Here is a 20,441-nt window from a genome sequence, read left to right on the forward strand (position 1 = left end):
GCAAATACCATGTTAGGAACGATCCTCTGTTGGGTGAATTTGTAGATGATATAGATTGATTCTAGTTAAAGAAGCTGCCTGTTTTACTGTTTTTGTAGAACCTGATGTCAAAGTAGGAGTAAACTCACTTTGTGGTTTTTGCTTCTATCAATCTATGAAAATCAAAAACTTATTGTCAGTCTTCCTTAAATGGTTATAGTTTTTTTCCTACCTACTTACTGACTTGCAATTAAAATGATTAAAAAAAAACCTCTATAGGATTATCTGGGACAGGGACCTTCTCTGACCCACATTTTATAAACCTAGCATTCAGCTTAGTGTCATTTAGCCTGAGTACAGTTAATGAATAATTTTTAATGTTGCTGCTGAAGGTACTACTCATGTGCTTTTATACCTACTCACACATTCTTTTTCCCATTTGAAATCTTCATTAAAAATGATATGAATGTGAGTATTATCCATAATGAGTTTAAAAATATAGTTGTACAGTCACTGTATAATCAGAGTTATCCTCTTTTAAACTGCAGTAACCTTTTTATTTAAATAAAAACAAGAGAACTGAATTTAGTACTGGACTTCAGATTTTAAAACACTCTTTAATGTTCAGAAAAATTACTTCTTTAAAGCAGTGCTTTAAGCACTTTAACTGTTCACAGGAAAACAAAATACCATACAACTAGAGCAAGCTAACAAAGTCTTCATGGTATTAAATAATACTAGGAACAAGGAAAGAAAAGTAACCAGTTTAGCTGAACAGCTAGAACAGCAAACTCAAACGTCAAGGCAATAAAAAGGCAGTTTAGTTATATCCATCAGAAACTTTCATTTTTAAAGCAAAGCAGAAGTTATCTTTTGGTTAGAAAGCTATACCTAATGCCATTCCATTAACTGCAGAACACAGAGTGGGATACTCAGGTAGACGGAAGAACGGAATAACAATGCAACCCAACTTCACTAAGGTGGGGCTAGCTTCAAGAGAATGCTGTATTAGAGGTAACGGGATGGGGGCAGACTTTGAATTTGATAATGGCAGTGCAGCCGAGGCAAGGACAATTTTCTATTACACTTCAGAGCTTTTAAAAATGCTTAAACAGCTGCAAATGCAAACCACCTAAGAAAAAAGTAAACTGACCCCTGATGGGTGGTGATTAATTAGTCATGCTGGATAGCGCTTCTATTTTTATTAAACGTGCTCTCGCAGCTGCTCCTCAAGACAAGACTGCACGACATTTAGCTCCTACAAAGGTTCAGGATTAAACTAAAACGTGAACAATTCTGTCCTCTCTTCCTACACGTGCCTACCCTATGGAGCACATATCCAATGACTATCGACAGTTCTATCAAATGAAAGATTTCGGAATTTGCTATAACTTTGAGCAAATTTAAGAACCACAGTGAATTATGCAATAGGTTATATAAAAAGAAAACTGGACAAGTTTCTGTTTACCAATAAAGCCTTAAATTACCTGGATCCCAGCAGTCTAGAATTGTTGTTAAAGCACTTCGAAGAAGGTCAGTCCAAGCGCTGTGACTCTTCTCTGCTCGAGCCAAGGGAGAAGACAGTATTCCTTTCAAGGCTTGCAGAGCAGCTGCAACAGTAGAAGAGAGCTGGCCTCCAGGTAATCTCACAGCAGTTTCTCGGAGGACCCCAATCATAAGATATAGAATAGTAGGTAGAACTGAAATGCTTCCTGTAAGAAAAAAAGCATTTTCCTACTTCAAATTTCACATGTTTCTAGTATGCCTAAAAAGCTACATCAACACAATCCATTTCAGCTCTAAATCTATGATCTAATGATCAGGATGTGCAACCCTTATGGCAAGTTAAAATACAATTTATTGCTATTAGGATATTCTTGCTAAAGATTTTAGTTGTTAAGATCAGTGATAGGCGCTTTTTAAGGTACCTTTAAATAATGTTTTTAGTACAGAATTTAATTTTTCAGTTTGTACTTGGTGCTTTATAAATGGAGTATCTAGTTTTTGGTTGAAAGAGAATCTCAAAGTTGTGAACTATTTAAGAAAAGAATTCAATCCCCTCTTTGGATAAATCAGAACTGATAGCAAGTATTAAATGCCATTATTTATCTGCCTTTGATGTATCAGCTGCAAATTTGGCCTAACAGAAAGATCACTGACTTGAGAGTCAGAGAACCTGGGATAAAATCCTGCTTCTCTTACTTACTACCTGCATGATCTTGAATAGCCATTTAATCACTGTGGGCCTCAGTTTCCTCATCTGTAAAATGAGCAGTTAGGATACAAATCCTGGTACACGGTAGGCACTTAATAAATGCTTGCTGCCTTGTTGACTTCCAGCTCTAAATCTGATTCTATAAACCAGTAAAGCTTTATAAAAATAAAAGTCATCAGATACATGCCACTTAGTAATTCACTTCAAATGAACACGTACATTTTTTTTTTCTAGCTTGTTCTCGTAAGACTTGGTGTACATGTGCTTGGCCGCAGGCACTTAAGATCTAGTTTTAAAAACAGGTCACACACATAATTGATATTTACTTACTCGATCCTAAAGCCAGAAGTGGGACTATGATTGAAATCTCAACCCTTGCTATGTATAAGGAAGAGGGAAAGGGCAGGGGATTTCTTCTATGGGGGAATATACCAGAGAAAGGAAATGTGGCTTAATTATCAGAGAGAGACTGTAGCAATCATTTGTGAGGAAATGGAACTGCAGTCACAGGTGCCCCCAGCCACAGCCTTTGTGGTTTCAACTGTGATGCCAATCTTCATGACCAGTGCTAACTGTCAGCTAAAGGAATAATCAATCAACCAATAAATATTTATCAAGTACCCACTGTGTGCTAGGCAATGAAGATACAAAAAGAGCAGAAAGCTGTCTCTGCCCTCAAGGACCTTACAGTCTAATGGGGAAGACGACATGCAAATAAATCTATACAAAGTAAGTTCTATACAAGATAATTGGAAATAATTGAGAGGAAACGCACTTTCCCAGCCTCCTGTAACAGGGATTTTAGTTGAGACTTGGAAGCCAGGGAGGTCAGTCGTCATAGCAGAGGTTGGAAGCCAGAGAGAAGGCCAAGAGCCAAGAGATGGAGTGTCTTGTGTGTGGAACAGCCAAGAGGCCAGGGTCACTAAATCTAAGAGTAAGTGTTGAGGAGAAAGGTGTAAAAAGGCTAGAAAGGGCTTTGAATACCAACCACAGCATTCTGTATTGGATCCTGGAGTTTATATAGTAGGGGACGACATGACTGGCCCTGTGCTTTAGGAAAATCACCTTAGTCTCTAAATGTAGGATAAACTGGAGTGGGGAGAAACTCGAGGTAGTCAGACTATCGCAACAGTCCAGGCCTGAGGTGAGGAGGGTCTACGCCAGAGACACTACGCAGTGTCAGAGGAGAGGAGGGGGCATGTTAGAGAGATGACAGGCTTTGGCAACAGCTTGGATATGGGGGATGTGAGGAATCCAGGACAACTCCTAGACTGTGAACCTGAAGGACTGGGAGGATGTACTGCCCTCATCAATAAGAAGGAAGGTAGGAGGCAGGGAAGGTTGAGGAGGAAAGACAATTAGCTCTGTTTTAGACATGGTGAGTTTAAGATGTGTACTGGATATCTGGTTAGAGAGGTCTGTTGGAGATGTGAGACTGGAGTTAGAGAGGCTGGGGCAAAAATTTGAGAATCTTAAGCATAAAGATGGTAATTAAGCTGATAAGATCACTAAATGAAGTTGAATGAAGGTAGGAGAGAAGAGGGCCCAGGACAGAAGCCTGAGGTACACCTATGGTTAGAGGGTGTGATCTGGAGGAGGATCCATCAAAAGAGTCAGAGGGGTAGTCAGATGGAAAACCAGAAGAGAGTGGTATCCTGAAAACCCAGAGAGAAGAGACTATCAAAGAGCGAAAATGATTAGCAGCATCAAAGGCTGCAGAAAAGTCACGGAGAATGAGAATTGTTAAGGAGTCCCCAGAATTTGTCTTTCTGGGTTGCCATATTTTCCAGAGACACTGGACCCAGAGCATGCAGAAAGCCCTGAATGGGTCAAGGATGATGCTCCCCCGAAGCTGACATAATTTATTGTTGTACCCCAAAGTGACATCCTTGTGCGTCCTTGAAAGGCAAGCCAGGTGCCAGTCAGTCTGTGCCAGGCTGGGATAATGCTTGTGCAGCTGGGGTGCTTTGCAGATAAGCAGACTCTCCTATCATCATAGTCTAGGGGTTCCTAAAGGAAAAGCATGTGACTTTTGCCATCACTTTGCTCCTCCTCTTCGGTAGGGGTTACTGGGGTTACTCCACTCTTTCCTCCCATGCCATGTCCCTTCCTGTTTTTTCCTCCTCTTTTCGTGGTACTGTCATAAATATACTGACTTCTATAAGGACTGTGAACCCACTGGGTTCCACATGCGTGTTAATTTCTCTTGTAATAAACTTTGATTTCACTGCTCCATTCATATCCCAGACTCCCCTCTCTTTGGGTTGAGTTCCTTATTACAAGAGAAAGCAGGTTGCCCATGGTAAAAGGGGACTAAGGTTGGGTCTTATTTGGTTAAGGGTATCCCAGTTGATGCGGATTTGAGAATCTGATCTGGATAACTGGGCTGGATGTTTGGATAAAGGTTATCCTAGCTAGGACAGAAATGGGTTTAGTCATCCCTAGCTAGAAGACTTGGCCAAAGAAAGCTTTGGGAGGAGCCCTGTACCAAGTTATCAAGTCTTTGGGGTGGACTAAGGGGGCTGGGTTTTTGGCCTTATTTCCAAGGTGCTGGCCAAGGTGATGCCGTGGAAGAGGGCATATTAAAAGTAAGGGCCCTAGTTCTTCTGGGCAGCTGACTGACTGAAATAAAGAAGATAAAATGTACAGACATATGTACATGAATTGGAAATACAAAAGTTTAGGGTTACTTTCGTTGTTTCTCTCTCCCCGTGGGAATTAATGTGTCCAAAGATGGCACTGTTCTTAACGGGACCGCTACAGGCTAACTTTCATAGCTATAAGGCCTTGACAACTGCAAACTGGCGAAGAGATGCATTTTAACTTGATTTGTAGATAGAAAGCCTAGGCTGGCAAGGGCTGTTCAGCGCTGCTAAATTGCTGGGCTGTTTGTTTCTTGTACCTGCACTTATATATCTCTGTGGCTTCTTAGCTAATTTACGTTTTTAGAAAGTTTTTGGTTCTCTTCCTTCACATTTTTGAACTGTGGTCAAGTTCCTTCCATCACCCCCTCCCCAGCCCCGGGAATGACTGGGTTATGGTTTTACAGCTAGAGAAGACGGTCATTTCACTGATTATAGAGACAGGTGTGGGGGCTATATCAGCGAAAGTTTCAAGGCTTGCACTTCAGAACTGACTCATGAAAAAGGGGAAAGTCTTTTGTGAACTGGGACACAACCAAAAAGTAACTGAATCTGACTGGAATATCTAATTTGGTATTTAAGGAATCATACAAGTTAAAATTAAGCACCGATCAACGGAAATAAAACTTTTTGAATTGGTGTACGTACTGTGAAACTGGAAATCTTGCTATACATTATATGAGACTCATTCATTTTAGCATAGCTTTCTTTATTTGAGTCTTGACTCCTTATTTCTGAAAGTAACTTGAAAATGCTTTGTTGCTCCTTTTGCAAATAATACATCAGAACTTGCCTATTATTTGAACAGACCAAGTTCTATAAGCTGTTAGTAAAACCTAAAAGGATCTTGAAGGATTTTTGGTCCTTCCACTTCTTAGCAAATAACAGAAATGTTAATAATTCAACAGTTTAAATGTTATGGGCATATTAATAGCCAACATTTGCACCTTAAGAATCAAATTTTTTATTAGGTCATTAGTTTGTTTAACATCACTGAATACTAACGTTTTAAAGGGGAATTTAAGGAGTGAACAAAGTAACGAGTGGCATAAGGGAAGAATCTGAAGGTACTAAGGAAGGTGTGGGTCTTTTTATGAAAGACAGTTTATGTTGACAGAAAGGGCTGAGAAAATTTTGCTTTTAAGAGGGAAGGTTGTGTGAAATGTCATGTGTTTATTTTAGTGGGAACTTACAATAAAAGTTACTGCTTGATTTGGAAGTATATAGGAATAATTCATAGAGAGCTATGAGTAAATTGATAAGCTATGGGTTCCTTCTGAGATTGTGAAACCCAGATTTGAACTAAATTAAAAAGTGCTCTTAAGTGTGACAATTAGGGTAGATTAAATCCTAATATCAGAATGCCACTTTTACAATCTTTGCCAGTGGACTGGCTGGGAATAGTGGACCCCGTAATATGAGATGTTTGGAGTAAATAGCATTTGTGTAAAATATAATACCACACTATTAAAATTATAACCCAAGATTCTGTGTAATACCATTTGGAACATAGATCCAGGTGTAACTGAATTCATTCTGGTCACATTTTAAGTGAAATAAGTCTCTCCTAATTTGAAGCTTAAGATAAGTCAGAATTTATTATACTTTTTGAATTAAGACAAACAGAAAAAGCACAGATTTGAAATCTGTTAATTGGGTGACCTCAAGCAAGTTACCGCACATCTATTTACCTGCTTACTTCACATGATTGTAAAGTGCCTAACACAATGCCTGGCACAGGGCAAACACAAGGTAATTTGGAAATGCATTCAACTGGACTGGAAGCACATGATCAGTAATGGGTTTCTTTCAAGTTTCAAATACATAATATTGTTTGTGGTTTGCTATGTTTCTAAGTTTTTTATATTGTGCAAATTAGCAAACTTTTGTATCAGTTATGTTGAGCAACTTTTTATAATTTGGATGTTATTAGAGTATGAACTGAAGGAAACTAAAAGATGGTAGAAAAGTTGTTTAAAACCAGTTATGCTATTTACCAGCCCTACTAACCCTGTTTTTTAGTGTTTTTAATTGCCATTTAGGGAACTGGATATTTCTACCTTTGCCTGTTGTTAAGAGTTCTATCTACAGCTATTTGGCTAAGTGTAAAAGTGTTCACTAAGTTATTTGGGATTACTGTCATAATGTTGAAACCTAAAATTTGTAGTTGATTACTGTGTGTGGAAAGGAAGGGATGGGGTGAAAGCCTTAACTGGATTGATTCTGCTTATTTAGAGCAGTCCACCTTGGGGTATGAGGGTGTGCAGGAGGGTTGGTCTATTCTACCTTGCAGTGGGGGGAGGGAGGGAGACATGTCAAAGAGCACAGCCCATAGCAGCTCTAAGGGTAGATGGAGTGGGCAAGCAGGTAGGCATCAGGCTCAGCCCTGTCTCTGGGGCCCCGGTCAATTCCCCTTATTTTGTAAACTTGCCAGGTTCCTGGAAACCATCTGTGTGGGCAAGGTCATCAGCCCTGGGAAATGAGCTAGTTTGGGTTATGGAGTTCCTAAACAATGGACTTGGCTTGCTGAGGGTTTGCAAGTTTATGTAGAATATAGAAATTATTTCTAATGATTGGTCTTTACACCAGGACAAATTTAAGCTTGAGAAAAAAAAGAAAACAAATAAAAAATGTTAAGTGAAATCTTTCATATATGGTTTGAGTCCTGGTAAACTTTTGCTGCTCACTGCAACTCCATGAGAGGAAAAATAAGAGCCCTTGCAGAGTGGGATAGAGTTGATAAAGGAGTACATATAGCAGGACTGCCTAGCAGCGGTGAGGGCCCAGTTGAGGTTGTGTAAGATAAATTTGTACTGGACTCAGTCAAAATGGTTGCATGGTTTTCTCTATCTTTGTTCAGCAGCATATATGTAGGAATGAAGATGGGAGACAGTGGGAGTGATTCAGGGCTGGGGCCTGGCCGGGTGTAAATGGACATATAAAGGGGATAGAGATTAAAGAGAGGACAGTATAGAGTTGAATTGGTTCACCAATAGATCAAGATGGAGATAAGAGGAGAGGGTGGTTAGTATAAGGGGAAGTGGCCTGAAAGAGAATTGAGGGGTCAAGAGATTAAAGGCCAAAGTGCAGACAAAAAAGGATTTTAAGGAAAAGCAGAAGGAAAAGTAGAAAGCCAATAGACAATGGTCAGATAAGGAGATTTTAGAATTTTCAACAAAGTGGGAGTATATCTGTTGGTGATGGAAAAATCCAGATTATCTTTGTGTGTGGCTGAGATGGGGTGGAGGCCTAACCCATGGGAAGCGAGGAGGTTGAGGAATTGAGTAGTTAGGGTGTTTGAAGAAGGGACAGTATGTACGCTGAAGTTCTCTAGTATGAAGAGATGAGATGGGGAGGAGAGAAAAAGTGTGAGCCATGTATCAAACTCATGAAGGAAGGAAGGTTGAAGGAGAGAAGATAAGAGAGGTGAAGCGGTCTACCTGCTCAGACAAGCTGAGGTGTTGGAAAAAGGGCTATGAGAAGAGAAAACCTACAGCTGTCCTGCTAGCCGAGAGCAACAAAGGTGACATTCCTCCTCTGCTCCTCCTTCTGAGGAGGAGGCATCCGAACCAAAGTTTATTTCTGCTTCTTTAAAGTCTATTTTACATATCTTTCCACCTAGTCTATAAAAGCTCTTAAGCTAAGACTTGCATTACCACTCGTATTTAATTTGCTCAAAGGCAACCAAAAGGGAGACTAAATTCTGCTACCCAGAGAAAGAAAAGGAAAACCTCTAATGGGGAGGATTTCAATCCCCTTGGGGCTAGATTAATCAATCAAAAAGCATCTATTAAGCCAGGCACTTATCATGGGCCAGGCACTATGCTAAGCACTGGGGACACAAAGAAAGGTAAACAATCCAAAGAAGTCTTTATTGATAGGTTATGAAGTTCCTCCGAAGCAGAGAACACTATGAATTCTGACCAAGTATTCCACTGAGCACAAATGAACCAAAAGTATGGTGGGAAGAGTAGGAAGCTTCCCCAGGAGGCAGGTCTCTCAGGCAACTCTTTCCCATTGTCCTCTCTTCAGAATAAGGTTAAATAGCCTCATCTTTCCCCCTCCCAGATTCTAAGAAAAGCAGTGACTTTTCTTAAGCCCAGGGACTCCTGAAGGGAGGAGCTCGGAATGTGGATCTATCCACAGGACCTAGGAGTCAGAGAGAAGGAGCAGCTGCTTTTCCTCTTCTGCCAAACAATTTCATATCACTGTTAAGACATATGCGAAGCAATCAGAGAACATAACGGTATAAAACAAGAGATTATGACAGTTTAATTGTGTGGTTATAGATAATATGTATAACAGTAGTTAAATAAAGCAAAGATTAATATGGGCTTCTCAAAGGAGACTTGAGTTAAGCTGGGCCTTTAATTGTGGGGAGAACCTGGGTTTCAAATCAATTTAGAGTGTCTACTAAGACAATGAGCTGGGCACTCTGAGTATAAAACTGAATAAATCTTTATGGTTCAAGGAGATTAAAACTGAGAAGGGGAGATAAGACAGGGACACAGATGGATATAACACAAATTAGAATACAGAAGAGGTGCACAGAAGTGGTACAAAATGCTATGAGAGTTCCATGAGGCAGGGCCTATTTCCTGCTGGGAGATCAGAAAAAAATGCTTCATTGATGAAGTGACACCTAGGTTGGGTCTGAAGGATTTTAAGAGGTATATCTATGTATGTGTTTGTGTTAGGACTACCTTCATTTACTTCTACATACCTAATCATTTGCATTCTGTCTCACCCATTAGGATGTACATTTACTCCTTGAGAGCACAGCCTGTTTTTGTTTTTGGCCATTTTTGTATCCAAAATGTTCTTAGCAAAATGCCTGGCCCATAAAAAGGGCTTAATAAAGTCTTGCCGACTGAGAGCAAATGCAGTATAAAGTATTTCTAAATAAAGTATTTCTTTATAGTAGTGTATACAATCTTATCAAAACTTATATGGGGAAAAAGACACATATCAAGGGGTTACTTCAGAAAAAAGAAAACAAAGCTGCCAAAGGTGAACTTGCATGTCTAAAGCAGATATGACCAAAACCATATGGTATTGGGCAGAAAGTAGAAAATTAGATCAATAAAACAGAATAGGGAATCCAGAAGAAGAATGAAATATATACACAAACTTGGTGTCTGATGAACCTATACAAAATAAAAACCTGGGAAGGATTTATTATTTAACAAAGGTATTTGGAAAAATGATATGCTAGAAAATAAATTTATAACTCACACCATGTAATATTATAAATGTGAATACAATCATTAAAAAGATTATAAAATTGAATATATCTCATTTATAGAAGAAGTAATTTTTAATCAAATAAATACAATTTATCGATTAAAAGGTAGAGATTTGACTACACAAAATTCTGTACTGGAACCCAATAAAATAAAATATAGACTGATAACTTAAAATGTCATACTGGATTATATCAATGTCTCTTCCAAAATGTTTCCTATAGTGGACTGTCTATTGTCACTAGGTGGCATAGTAGAAAAAGTGTTGAGCCAGGAAGACCTGTGTTTGAATACTGTTTTAGATACTTACTAGCCATGTGACCTTGGGCAAGACAGTTAGCCTCTGCCTCAGTTTCTTCATCTATAAAGTGGGATAATAATGATAATAATACCAACCTCCCAAGGTTGTTGTGAAGATCAAATGCAATAACGCACATGTGTAAAGAGCTTTAAAGCCATTGTTGTTATTATAATCATGAGTTCTTTTTATACCATTTTATTGGACTTTGAATTTTATAAGTAAGAATTTCATGCATACAAGAGTAATCTGTGTCTCTCTGGGTCAGTAGTTAGCAAGAGCAATCTAATTTAAACATTTGTTCCTCAAATAAAGGCAAATAATGGGGAAAATTTTAAGTTTATAATCACCTTCTCTATATTACGGAGTTAAAGTAATTTCTAATGTTTCAATGTTATAATTATTCATAATAAGGTATTCAGACAGATTTTTTTAAAGCATGATTTATATCCGAAGGGAAATGGCTGCAATGTCGAAGTTTTTTGCTCCCATTCAAGGCTGGGACATTAGATTACATACAATATAAGACTATAAAACTGTAAACTATCTGACTGTACCATTTATGTGTCAATGACTACCATTAAAAAAAGACTTTAAATTATGGGAAAGTCTGTCAATTTTCTGCTCTTAACAATAACTATCTCTTGTTTTCAACATTTTACTACAGTAATTATAAGAATGTCATATTGTTAAAGGATTGAAAACAACAGCTGGGTCTTTGGCTTTCAAGCTAGTTTAACAAAGAGATTAGCCTCTGGACTCATATATCTCTTAATACTATTTCCCACCTCCCAAGCCATAGAAGAAAATCATGTCACATCCTACCTTCAGGAGAGCACACTCCAGGAAGTTCAGAGAGGATAATTAATGCTGCTGAAACCAACTTATTTCCATCCTCTGACAGAATCTGTGCTTTTGTAGTTTTTACTCCTGGACTACCTGTCAGTTTAGGATTTAACTCCGGAAGTTGCCGGACCAGAATGCATACACACAGCTCCAGTGTTGCAAACACCAGAGATCTTCCAGGTACCAGTCCTCCTGTGTCTTTTCCTTCTCCAAATTCTGGCAGGGTTTCCTTTTCAGCAGCTCCATCATCAACTACAAGGGATAATGATGAAGGTTTGACAAATATTCCAGCTTTTGGTTTGCTAATGTAAGTTTGCCAAGTCTGAAACAAAGTGCAATCATGGAGCTAACAGGTCTCATCATTTAAAACTAAGTTCTAGTAGGAGAAGGAACACTTTATTCTTAGTCAGCTTCGAAGCTTTAAAATACTTTCCAATTGGGGCAGCGAGGTGGCGCAGTGAGTAGAGCACCAGCCCTGGAGTCAGGAGGACCTGAGTTCAAATCCGGCCTCAGACACTTGACACATGTACTAGCTGTGTGACCTTGGGCAAGTCACTTAACTCCGATTGCCCTGCCAAAAAGCAAAAAGCAAAAAAAAAAAATACTTTCCAATTAAATAACTGAGTAGGTAGAAGGGCAGGAGGATAAGAAAGCAAAGTTACTGTAACGGAGATTACACTAGAAACAGCTTCAGTCCCATTTAAAGCCTGATAGCTAAGTGAAGATTGCAGAATTGGAACAGCATGGGAACGCCTCACAAAAATCCATTTTTTTGTGTGTGAAGGAAAAAGACAGAATTTATTAAGGATTAGCCATATTAGGATGTTCCAAGAAATCCCACCCAAGCGGGCCAGATCCAACCTGAGCTAGATTGAATCTAAGCCCAAAATAATATTTTAAAGTCAGTTTCGCTCACGACCTTCTTGAGTCATTCTGGGGGTACTCTGCAGATCTGAAGATAAATGGTTGAGCTTATCAGCATGCCAAAACTCGTGCTGGCCGAAAGATTTTAACCAGCACTTTCCAACAACGCAGGTGAGTACCAGTAGCCAAAACAGCACCGTATTAACTAGATCGTGTCTTCAGTATTTATTAAGTGCTTTATATATGATCTCATCTGGTCCTTACAACAACCCAGGGAGGTAGGGGCTACTATTATCCTCATTTTACATTTGAGGAAACCGAAGCAGACAGGAGTTAAGTGACTTGCCCAGGATCATACAGCTAGTAAGGGTGAATTTGAACTCAGGTCTTCCTGACTCCAGGCCCAGCATTCTATCCACTGTGCCATGTAGCGGCTTTATGTTCCTCCCCAGAATGGGAGCTTTTTGATTATGCTACTTTTAAGCTAGGTGGTGTTCAAACACAGCTCTAAATACTTAACAGGCGAGTTTCTATTTTATCCTACAGGCCAAAGGGGGTGTTAAAGCTACTTGAACAGCAGAATGATATGGTCAAAGCTGTGCCTTAGGTATCAATTCAGAAGCTGTGCGGGGGATGGATCAGAGAGATTAGAAGTAGGGTGACCAATTAGGAGGTTGTCGTAATAGTCCAGTCAACTGGTGATGAGGATAACGGCTTTATGAATAAAGAAAAGGGAAAAGATAGGGTGTTTTGGAGGTAGAACTGATGAAAATTGGTGAGTGCAAATGGGGAGTAAGGGAGAAGAAAGAATCAAAGATAACTCTGAGGTTGTAAACCTGGAAGACTGGAAATGTGGTGGTTCACTTAATAGAAACAAGATACTCAGGAAGGATGCTAGGACTTGAGGGGAAAGAAAATGAATTTAGTTCTGGACACAGTGAGTTTGAGAGCCCCATGGGACATCCAGGTGGAGATAGCTATTGACAAGTAATGTCACATGGTGTTAGAACAGAAAAGGTAAGACAGTCCCAGCTTTCAACACGCTCACACTCTAATTTGAGGAGACCACTTCACTGTTTCCTAGGGGTCTGGCAGGCTGAGGCAAGGCAAGGGGCAAGACCTGGTGATCCTCCCTCTCACAAGAAGGAAGAGAATTGATGATTCCCATCTCATTCAAGTGGTGTAAACAGGCAAGTGGCCTGGATGGGGTGTAGCCAGTTGGGGCTGGGGAAGGACTAGGAGGAAAGAGATTATAGGGCTAGATATGTAACCTGGGAGTCATCTGCACAATGATGACAAGGTAACCCATCGGAGCTGATGAGATTCATTGAGAGAAGACAGGATGCCTGAAACGAATTTCCTCCATAATTTGACCTTGCCAAATCCCTAGCTTTCCTAGAAATTCAGCTCTAGCGCTGCTTCCTATAGGAAGCCCTTCCTGATTCCTTCAGTTGTTATTGATTGCCCCTCTTCCCTCTTTCAAAATTTACTCTGTATTCATCGTGTACTGATTTATCTATGTATGTTTTCCCCCAAGAGGACAGAATGCCCTTTTCTGATGATACTCTGTGGTCAATTTTTGGCCTGATACTCACCTTCTGCACTTCTCCTCTTTTCCTTTACATGTTCTTGGGCTGCATAGATAATCTGTCTTACAACTTCAAGTGAAGCTAGCTGAATGGAAGGTGACTCTCTAGTCAGTATTACTCGATGGAGTACATTCAGCAATTCGACTCCTAAGTCCTGTGGCAGAGGGTAGTTGAAATTCACATTAGCAAACATGCTATTTATTTTTGTATTGGAAAAAAAAAAACTAAAATTAAAAAGTATAGTCAAATTTAGAAAATGCAGCACATAATCAGGCAAAAACAGGATTCTGTATAGTAGGTTGATTAACCCAGTGAAAACCAAAGTGTCAGAAAGTTGTCTAATTAGAGATGAAAAATACTTCATTTATTATTTCAAAACAAAAAAGGCCCATTTCACAATAAAAGACTGATGAGTTCAATAACATTAAGAATCTCTTGAAAAATCCCATGTAAAGCGAAGTCAGTGTTAATTATGGAATCACTAATGTATAATAAAATTACATTTAATGGTTCTAACACTGGAATTAATATAAACACATTTAAGCAGCTAGTGCAGAAGCAAGAATCAGAATGGCTAGTTCCTGAAACATGTGGTCACACATCCAACAATGTTTGCTTCACACCGAAAACCTAATTCTAGATTTTCTTTAAAAACATTAGAATCGCTTTCAAGGCTAAGCTCATACAAGATTTGGAATACCAACAACCCCAGCTGGGTACCTGACTTCCCTTCATTTAATTTCTCAAAAGGAACCATATACAGTTTTGGGAAAACTCAAGAAAAAGGAATACAAAGAAAAAAAAATACAAATAATATTTCCCTTTAAACTTTCCTTTCTTCATTAGGTCTTTTTCCAAATGTGTGTGTGTGTGTGTGTGTGTGTGTGTAAACATATACACACAACTCCAAGTTTGTAAACACTAGACACTGTACGAGCGTTACTCCCTCCTATGTTCTTTTCAACCCTTAACTAGGGCAAAGTTTCCTTTTCAGCAGCTCCCATATTAACTACAGTGGAAAGACACACCATGGTAGTCAGGAAAGATACAGATTTATCTGATGTCAGCATATTTGCAAATGCAACATCATGCAGCAGTTTTCTAGCTAAAATCCCCATGTATCAAACTGGAGGTTTAAATGATTTAAAAATTTTTTATAAAATTATCATTTCTTGCTTTTCTCTTCTCTATTCTTTCTTATTCATTCACTATCACAAAACCAGAGGATATCAATACAACAGGACAAGGAGCAAGCAGAAGCATGAGACTATTAAATAATATCTTTGCTGGGCTTCAATTTTGGGAAAAGAGTAAAATTCAGTTATGGTTAATCTAATAATTTTTTTTGGCTGCCAAGTATAAAAAATAAGGACCAATAAGAAATAGATATGAAATTTTTAAAAAAGATTCTATTTCTAAAGAAATAAATGCACATTTTACACTTAATACATGATGACCTTACTATTATGATAGCCAAAATGCTATTAGCCTAAGAATTCATACTGTGAAAGGAGAAGAGGAAAATCACTGGAGAGCATTTAAAATTTTTAAAGAACAATAATTAGCAACCAGTGTTATTAACATCAAATATATTAATATTTTCTGATCATAGTAAAGAATGAAGGATAAATAAGTCCGACCGATAACTGGAACTCAATGTCGAGAATTACAGGTATGGGACAAGGTCTTCTAATGATAAACTGGGGAGGTAAGCCAGTGAAATTTTACTTAGCAGTATGTTATCAGTTCCAATAACAGAAGAAATAAGGTTGAATTTATCTTTTCACCAACAAGAAAACCGAAAATAATTAGATGTTTTTAGTAGTTGTAGTGAAGTCAATTCTTGATTATTTGTGCTAACGAGCATGAGGTAAGATGAAGCATGGATCTGAGCTACAAAGATAATGCTAAAACTTTTTTGTTATAATGTCATCTTCACCAAAGTTATCAGTGGGAACTATAAAACTGATAAGCTATTTGGCTAAAAGGCAGAACAGGGGAAGCAGATGTCTTAGTTAACCTACTGAGATAACTAGCCAATAAATAGCTTGGATCAACTGTCATTTTTTAACCATAACATTCTTCTTCCACTTTTTAATTTCTCTCTATTGACTTTTTTTCTAACGGACCAAACTCCAATGGCATAGAGGTGGCTTTAGTTTTTTAAAAGCCATGCAACAAAAGCACAAGATTTAATAGCTTATATCTAGCTGAAAAATTTCAAGATTGAGCCTGGAAACATACTTTATCTGAGAAGCAGCATAGTTCAGTTAAAAAGGTTTATCATTAAAATAGTGGCTCCTAGCTTTTTTAAGCCACGGAAACTCATAAAGACTATGTACCAGGATGTAAAGGGATCTATGCTGGTGGAAGGAATGCCTGTACTGTTTGAAATTATAGATCCTTGTAAAATACGCAGATCTCCAGAAAAAAGTACCTGACATATAGAGAGGCATATTTTGTTTTTAGGCCTAAGAAAATAAGTACAAAAACAATGTAATTTTTCAAAGGTCTTTGCCATAAGATGATAGGAACTTAGTAAATGCTTTGACAATACAAAATATTAATGGATTACACAGAAAGTCAGTGTTATAGTTAGGAATTTAACCCAAATTTCTTGATTGATGAACTCAAATGACAGCAAATGAACCGATTACCTGATCACTGCCAATTTTAGATCTGGGCCAAGGAACATCTAGTAAAGCCTGCAGTGCATGTAAACAAGCAGTGATGCTTTCCAAGGTTGCATCTGAACGCAGGGAACAGAGAAATTCCACACTGATTCCTACAGACAAAGAGATTTCCCTGAGAACCATTTTGTAAAATTATAAAAATAAATGATTAGAAATATAGGATCTATGATATTATGAAATCAGACTGTCTACCACATAATTATCTAAATAAATCACAGTTAAAACAGAAATCTAGAGAAGTCAAATGAGACAGCTAGGTGGCACGGTGACTAGAGCATCGGCCCTGGAGTCAGGAGGACCTGAGTTCAAATTCAGACTCAGACACCTGACACACTTACTAGCTGCGTGCCCTTGGGCAAGTCGCTTAACTCCAGTTGCCCTGCCTTCCCCCCTCCAAAAAAAAATAGAGAAGTTAAATGACTTGGTTTTGAGAGGCAGATCAATTAATTAAACTAATGAAAACATATACTATACAACTGTTTATTAATACTCAAAAGTTGTTTTCTGAAGGGTGGAGGAGCTTAAAGAAGATCTCTTTGCTGGGAGACCAGAAACTAAAATTATACTAGAGAAGTAAACATTTATACTTAAATTTCCCCCCTAAATTTCTAAGTTTTTTTCTAAATTCATGTTAAAGCTTGCATTTCATAAGTGTGCTTGCAATCCTAAAGTAAAAATTAAAATAAAGATTTTTACCAAATCCAGCATTGTATAAAACCTAATTTTTGTTTTTTTTTTAAATGCAACCTCAGCCCATGCTGCTTTATTGCTAAAAACCAAAAACAAACCCCGAAAGTTTCCAACTTAGGTTTTTAAAAACAGTTCCTCTTTATACCATCAAAAGAAAAAAATCTCTCCTTCAAACTCCCAAAGATGCATACATATAAAAGCCTTTTCCTAAATTTTGAGTATACACAATGAGAAATTCTAACAATATTACCTTGTAAAATGTAGTAACTGTGCCATGGAGAGATTTCAGTGCTGCGTGTGCATACAGTATGGAAACAAACTTTCCTTCACCAAAGACAGTCAATATAATATATAGAATATGTGAAGTGAGCTCTTCAGTATTGGGTCTTTCTAATCTAAGGTCAAATTGTTTATTTTACATAGAAGAGTTGAACAATTTAAAAGTAGCTTCAGGAATAGTACAGTTACTTAAAGATGGAAGATTACCATGCAATGCTCCAGTAAAACCTAATTTTCCTGCCTGGGCCAAGACTAAAATCAGTGACTCAGTAAACTGTAGAATTCATGACATACAATCACATCTCTTTGCAATTTTTAGTCATGCTTCATCTTGCTGAAAAAGCTACGACAATGACAGAAGAAAATTAGAAAATTATCAGTTACTATTTTGTTTTGAGATGGCTGACTAAACCAAAACTGGAACCCAAAGCACACCTTGATTTTCAATAGAAATATCCAAAAGTCAACTTCCTTAAAAGCTACACTGGAATAAATACATAAAAATTGCCTAGGAATTGAGTTACTTCATTTGGTCAACAGCTTTCTCATCTCATACTTCAGCTACTTAAAGGCAGTTGCTTATTCTGTAACTATTTTATGCTACGATACCACACTTTGAGAGTCCTAATAGGCTTCTAACAAAACCTGTACCCCAATACTGAGCTGAAAAACTATATCAATGCGTACTCTCGGGAATTCATAACTTTTACTGTTACCACAGGGAATAATTTAAGTCAACGAAATGCAATTAACTACACTATTTACTGAGATCATTTGACTGCAATTGAGAGCAGATTTGAGATGAAATATAACTTACAAATAGCCTACATATACTGTCACTGACCCAGGATAAGGTGAAATCTGTCTGTATAGACATCTTCAGGGGATTTCACTGCTGACCCAGAAGAACCCTGACACATTGTAGTTGGTGTCACAGGTCTTGAGAGATTAGCCGCTCCTTCATCTGGGTCAGCTACAATGAAGCCTGTGCTAGTGAGCCACAGCGCTGTAGCATGAAGGATAAGAGCCCAGGAATTATGATAGTGCAGCTTTGCGTTTTCACTAGTCTCTGCAGTGTAGAAAGCGCCACCTACAAAAGGGAAATACAGACAGCTTTAATAAATGGGATTATTTTTAGTTTCTGACCCCTCTTCATCCACAACAACAACCAATGAAGTCTCAGTAGGCCAAAGGCTTTTTAGTTAATAACAAATACATATCAAGCACCACCCAGGGCTGCTTAATCTTTTTTTTTTTTTTAAATCACAACTACCAATGTATGAAAGTGTGTGTGTGTGAATGTACACCTGAACACTCTACAGGAATAGAATTCTAGGGAAACTTTTCAAGTAACTATGATCCAAAACTGATCTAGGTTACCAATAATTCGATTTTTACAGGATCAAAGAACCTTAGCTAGAAGGGAGGAGAAAGCCGTGTAGTCAATACCCCTCATTTTACAGCAGAAGAAACTGAGGCCCACAAACGTTAAATGACTTGCTCAGCGTCATAGAGGTAATGTCTGAGGAGGTATTTGAGCCAGATCCTTTTACCCCAGAGCCAGTGGTCTATACCATGTTATCTTCCCCCCTTCCCTCCTCTCCCCAATTCCCACTTCACTGTTTCGTAATCACAGTTGGAAAGGTTTTTTTTTTTTTTTTATGAAAATCACCCAGGCAAGGTAGCCTTGCTAACACCTTATCACAATAAGATCATTAATATATTATAACAAGCACAAACACCCACCCAACAGCCATCTCTCAACTGCTTAATCCAAAGACTTTTCCCAGTCCTAATTTTACTTGATTCTTTGTAGCTTTTGATACTGTCAACCAGGCCCTTCTGCTGACTGGCTTAAGGAACACTGCTTTCTTATGATCACTTAAATAATCATCAGGCATTCACCAAACACCCCCATTGTGCTAGGCCCTGTGTGAGGCTCTGGGGATACAAACACAAAAATCACACAACACTTCCCCTTAAACAGCACAAATTCTAACAGGAGAGACAACACATGTACATATAAATAATACAAATAGAAGGTAATTTTGGAGGGAAGGCACTAGCAGCTGGGGGAATCAGGAAGGGCTTTATGCATACTGTGGTACTTGAGGTGTGTCTTGAAGGTAACTAGAGCTCGTAAGAAATGAAGGCAGAAAGGTCTGAGTATACTCCAGGGATGAGGGATAGTCAGTGTAAGGACAGATCGGAGATGGGAGCACTGTATTCAAGGAACAGCAATGGATGCAATGTGTAGTAGGGCAGGAAAGGCAGGTTAGGGTTATGTTTTACAAACAGCTTCTTTAAATGCCAAATAGATTTGGTCCTCAAAGTAAGAGGGAACTACTGGAATTAACCAAGCAGAGGATCTCCCGATGAGATCTGAATTTTAGGAAAATCACTCTGGCAGGTATATGAAGGATATATTAGAAAGGGGAGCAATTAGGAGGCTATTGTAACAGTTCAGGTGAAGGTGATGAGGGTCTGCACTAGACTAGTGACTATGAAAGTACAGAAAAGGGGATACACACGAGAGATACTGTGGAGGCAGAAGTCTAAAGTTTTATTCAGAAGTGGCTGGATACGTGGGATGAGAGAGAATGAGAAGTGAAGATGACTGCAAAAGTGGAACCTGAATGCTTGGAAAGATGGTGACATCCTCAACAGACACAGGGAAGGAAGACCACCTAAAGATAGGTTTCATAACTGTGTTATGAAAACCCTGAGAAAGAACATACAGAGTGAAAGGACTGGGAAAGGCTTCTTACAGAAGACAGAACTTTAGCTGAGACTTGAAGGAAGCCAAGAGGAGGAGATAAGAAGGGAGAGAGTTTCAGGCACTGGGGATATCCTGTAAAAATGCCCTGAATTGGGAGAAAACGTTTGGAGTTTGAGAAATAGCAAGGAGGCCAGTGTCAGAGAACTGCAGGCTATGAAGGGTTTTGAATGCCAAATAGAAGATTTTATATTTGATCCTGGAGGTAACAGTGAGCAACTGGAGTTTAACAGAAGAGAGCTGGTGGCATGGTCAGACCTGCACTTTAGGAAGATCAATTTGACAGCCGAGTGGAAGATAGAGTAGGGCAGGGAAAGAGATTTGAGG

General features: G+C 38.6%; 1 protein-coding gene across 1 annotated transcript in view; it reads right to left on the bottom strand.

Moving 5' to 3' along the window:
• HEATR5A (HEAT repeat containing 5A) overlaps positions 1 to 20,441 on the bottom strand; it is a 182,524-nt gene that overhangs the window by 12,139 nt on the left and 149,944 nt on the right. Inside the window, exons 29-33 of the mRNA XM_036734739.1 lie at positions 18,183 to 18,428; positions 16,334 to 16,461; positions 13,683 to 13,830; positions 11,203 to 11,475; positions 1,467 to 1,691 (exon numbers count right to left, since the gene is read on the bottom strand). Of these exons, the coding sequence (XP_036590634.1) occupies positions 1,467 to 1,691; positions 11,203 to 11,475; positions 13,683 to 13,830; positions 16,334 to 16,461; positions 18,183 to 18,428 (1,020 nt within the window). The remainder of the gene's footprint in view (positions 1 to 1,466; positions 1,692 to 11,202; positions 11,476 to 13,682; positions 13,831 to 16,333; positions 16,462 to 18,182; positions 18,429 to 20,441) is intronic.

Source organism: Trichosurus vulpecula, chromosome 8, assembly GCF_011100635.1.
Source record: "Trichosurus vulpecula isolate mTriVul1 chromosome 8, mTriVul1.pri, whole genome shotgun sequence".
Lineage (NCBI taxonomy): Eukaryota > Metazoa > Chordata > Mammalia > Diprotodontia > Phalangeridae > Trichosurus > Trichosurus vulpecula.